This window comes from Vulpes lagopus, chromosome 1, assembly GCF_018345385.1.
Source record: "Vulpes lagopus strain Blue_001 chromosome 1, ASM1834538v1, whole genome shotgun sequence".
NCBI lineage: Eukaryota > Metazoa > Chordata > Mammalia > Carnivora > Canidae > Vulpes > Vulpes lagopus.
Window position 1 is genome coordinate 110,364,034 of NC_054824.1, and position 4,407 is coordinate 110,368,440.

The following is a 4,407-nucleotide window of genomic DNA, read 5'->3' on the forward strand; positions in this document are numbered from 1 at the left end:
GCCAAAGGCAGGCGCCAAACCGCTGCGCCACCCAGGGATCCCTCAAATAGAACTTTTTTTAACAAGCCTCTTGGCCTAAAGAGAATATTTGTAACCTAAATCAAATGCAGTTGTTACAGATTATTTTGATTAGTGATAGAATTGCAAGGACAACAAACAATTCTGAAAAGATTGGAATCATGATATAATCACTATCTATCTATCCTATTACCTTATGTTAGTAATTAAACTTTTTTTTTTTAAAGATTTGGCTTATTTATTTGATAGAGAGAGAGCACAAACAGGGGGAGCAGCAGGCAGAGTGAGAGAAGCAGGCTTCCCGCTGAGCAGAGAGCCTGATGTGGGGTTCAATCATGTATCATGACCTGAGCCCAAGGCAGACACTTAACCGACTGAGCCTCCAGGCGCCTCAGTAATTAAATTTTTATGAGATTTCTTGGCTCCAAAAATATATAATGTTCTTTCTAAAATTAACTATCGAAAACACTCTCATTTAAAGATTTCACAATATTCATGAATATTGCAGCATTTACTCTGGCAATTATAAATTTATGGAGCACTTTTCATTGGCGGAATTTCAACACAGGAAGTACGTAAGGAGATTTTCCTCCAAGTTATATTTAGAATGCTTAATTATATTTGAGAGGGTATCTTCAGATAATAACAAGTCCAGGCCACGGTTATTGCCATTAGTATCACTGTCACACTGATCAGATGCTTGGGAACCTGTGCATATACTTGATCACTGAGAAGCAGTATCTCAGGGATTCTCGAAAAGTTGCTCCGGAAGCACTGGGCCGTTTAGCCTTCCAGAGGCTGAAAGCAAAGTCGAAGTTAAATAGCAGAGTTGGGCTGAGCCCCAACGCTGTAGTCGAATGCCATTGCATCCCTGAGTTATGCATTATTTATCTCTAAAACAGCTGAAAGATAGAAATGAGAGCTCTGTGAGCATGGGGATCCCAGGCCTGAGTGCCATTAAATTTGGGGGGCTGTCATTTCCATTTTCTGAAGAGCAATGATAGTTAAAAAAAGAAAGCAATCAGAGGCAAAGTTTATTTGAACTCAGCTAGATCTACTAACGTTACTCTTTACCTCAGTAATTTCAGATGCTCATAATGGGTGGCTATTTAATAGACTCTCTGTTGAGTTTACTTACTGAGTTCTCACCATGTGGCAGCCGCTCTCAGCACCTCACAGGTACTCACCCATCCAGGCCTCACAGTGATCCATGAAAAAGGCACTTCTATCTTATAAAAAAGTTTGCCTTTTCACAAACTTGGGAACCAAATAGAAAGAGGTGATGCAATTGCTCAAGATCCACAGACATGGAGCTGCAGAGCAGGATCTAAGCTGGAGCCCTGCTGACACCCCCACGCCCCGAGGGGGGGGTGTGTGCGAGTCCAGCAAACATGAAGGGATCCCACGAGGAGTGTAAGATGCCCTGTTCTCTCCAGGCCCAGGCCTGGGGACTTTGACCCACGCTTAACGCCCAAGGGGCAAGCAGGTGCAGGGAGAGGCTGAGCATCCAACAGGGCAGCTGAGGGACACAAGGCTAAAGACAGCAGGGAAGGGAAGAAATGAGAGGTAAAAGAGAACAGATGGAGGAATAAAAACAAGGAGGTGTGATGGTTTCTTTAATTAGCATGGAGAAAAGAAAAGTTTACCTTGCTCATGGAAGAACAGGTTGAAAAGACAAAATAGTTACTAAATAATCAAATTGAGTTAAGGATACATTTTCTTTATAAAACATCCAAACAGAAAAAAAAATACCCAAATCGTAACATAAAGCATGAAAAATTATTAGGGAGTTCACACATCTGCAACCTTCACTTAGGTTAAGAAATGGAATGTTTTCCACACCCAGAAGCCCTGCTCAAATCCTTTTAATTTTATCCACTCATCACCCCCCCGACCCCTCCCCATTATCTCTAAACTGACTTCTAGAGCGATGGCTGCCCCCTGTGTGCTTGTCACCAGCTGCTCCTCCACCTTCTCTGGACACCAGCTGGTCCAGCATAACCTCAGAGCAGAGGATCTTATTGTGGAAGTGACTGCCGATGATGCCATGAGGTTTTATCCCTGGACCATTGATAGTAAATACTATTCAGCAGGTACCAATCTATGTGTGGTGCCAAACAAATTTCTAATCACCGCAGAAATCATGGAGTCTGTCCAAGCATTTGTGGTTTACTTTGACAGCACTCAAAAATCTGGTCTTGATAGTGTTTCTTCATGGCTTCTGCTGGCAGAAGCATGGTTACCTGTAGTCATGATCTTGGTCTGTGACAGAGTGTGCGGAAATGGTGTAAACCGGCAAAAAGCTCAAGAATGGTGTATCAAACATGGCTTTGAATTGGTAGCACTCAGTCCAGACGAGTTGCCTGAGGAGGAGGATGACCTCCCAGAATCTACAGGCATAAAGCGAATCGTTCAAGCCTTGAATGCATACGTGTGGTCCAGCGTAGCGATAAAGAACGACAGGAACCAAGGCTTTAGCCCTCTTAGCTCATTGGCTGGAGCAAACCATAGCATTGGGTCAGCAGAGATGTGTCATTCAGAGCAGCCCCATTTGCCAGCACCTGCTAGGACTGAACCCCTCTTGGAGCATCGGGGTGGTGCATCTAACACAACAGACGCTCAGGCTGATAGCTTCGTGGATCCCATGTTAGATATGGATATTCAAGAATTAGCCAGTCTTACTACTGGTGGAGGAGATTTGGAGAATTTTGAAAGACTCTTCACAAAGTTAAAAGAAATGAAAGACAAGGGTGCGATGCTCCCTCATGAGCAAAGAAAGTTGCATGCAGGCAAGGTGGCCGAAGCCTTCTGGGTGGCAGTTGGGGGAAGACAGAGATGAAATTGAAGGTCTTTCATCTGATGAACACTAAATGATTCATGCTAGGGTCTGACTGCCTGAGATACTTCCCTGCTCCACCCAGTTCTATTTTGCTGAACTTCCCATCATCATGTCGGCCACCTGACTTAGTTCTGGGGCCCCCTTACTTTTAGTTTTTAGTAGGGGATAGTAGGGCTTTTCTCCCTTGGTATATTTTAAGAGAGTGAGGAGTACAACGACAACAAGGAGTGAGAGTTTTTCAAATACATCTTTTCCAGGAACAGGAGTGAAATGAGGCTCAGCGGCCTGTGCGATTTGCCCAAGTTGAAAGAGAAGGCCACCACACCATTCCGGGTCCGCCTTTTATGTAATGTCCTCTGCAGTTACACTCGATTACTGCAGATCAGGAGCTCGTGCTACCTTTCCTCGGGCTTCTGGATTTTCTGCTTTCAGGGAGCTTGCTGCTCTGAGCTTCGGTGCTTTCGATGGCAGGAAAGGGAGCAGCTGCTGATATGATTTGTGCTGTAGTCGAGGTGGGGCCAGAGTCAGTGGACCTCAGGTTAGTCTCTAGCTGAAAAATGCCTCTGGACATTTCATCTGAAATAGAGGGTCTCAGCTCACACTAGAAGCTGTTGAGAAACAAGTATGAATTTTTTGACGATGATAGAGGAGGCAAAGGTGTCCTCCTCTGCTATAGAGATAAAACAAACCCATCTACCTTGCTGGATTGCTGTTGTGGGGGCACAGGTAGGGATTTTTGTTTAAGAGAGAGAAGGGAACTTCAGGAATTCCCTGTTCTGGGCCATTGAAGCAGTATGTGATCGTAACCGGAGGCTTTTGCATTAGTCGCACCAAGAAGAAACTGTTCTTCCTTAGAACTCTTGAGATGTCAGAGCTTTGCCATCACACTTTATAGCCTCAAAACAGGGCAGTTTTCCCCCTCTTTGTCTCTGAGAGCCAAACAGATCACTGCCAAAACTGTCATACTGCAGTGTGGGTGAGCCAGGAAAGGATGTGAATGGTTAGGCAGTGAAGCTCTGAGGACCTATGCTACTTCCAGGGCTGGGGGGACGAGGCAGGGGGCAGCCTGAGGGGAACTGATTGCCAGAGGGAACGTTTCCAAAGGAAGGGAGGAAAGAGAGCAAATAAAAATCCCTATTTCTGTGTTTGTAGATACTTGGTAATGCATGCCATTAACCTTCACCGTGGTGGTCACTGCCCCGGTTCTAGACTGGTGCCCCATGGCTCTAGACTGACTGGATGGTGCTGGCTACGAACTAATCCTGGCCTACCATGGACTGTGAACTCCTTCGGTTACCAGCAGAAACAAGTTTCAGATGCCGCTCTGTGCACCGCCTTCTAAGTACTTCAGAAAGAATGGCGGGAAGACTGGAATGTCTCAGGTTCTGGACCAGGGCAGCCACCAGGAGGGAAGGTTTCAGTGATTGGAGCACTCAGGAAGAGCCATCATCACAGGCAACTTTAGCAGTTACCTTGCTTGGTGACTCTTTTTTTCCCTCTTCCTTTTCTTTTTTCCCCTCTTTTAACTATTGTGAAGGTCTTTGAGACCG

General features: G+C 45.4%; 1 protein-coding gene across 1 annotated transcript; it reads left to right on the forward strand.

The window, feature by feature from the left end:
• The first annotated feature begins 1,940 nt into the window (after nt 1–1,940).
• Nucleotides 1,941–3,462, forward strand: LOC121475671 (alpha- and gamma-adaptin-binding protein p34-like). Its single transcript, XM_041729203.1, is given in 2 exon segments — nt 1,941–2,845; nt 2,847–3,462. Coding segments are annotated over 2 exon segments (939 nt in total). The 5' UTR covers nt 1,941–1,948; the 3' UTR covers nt 2,889–3,462.
• The last annotated feature ends 945 nt before the right edge of the window (nt 3,463–4,407 follow it).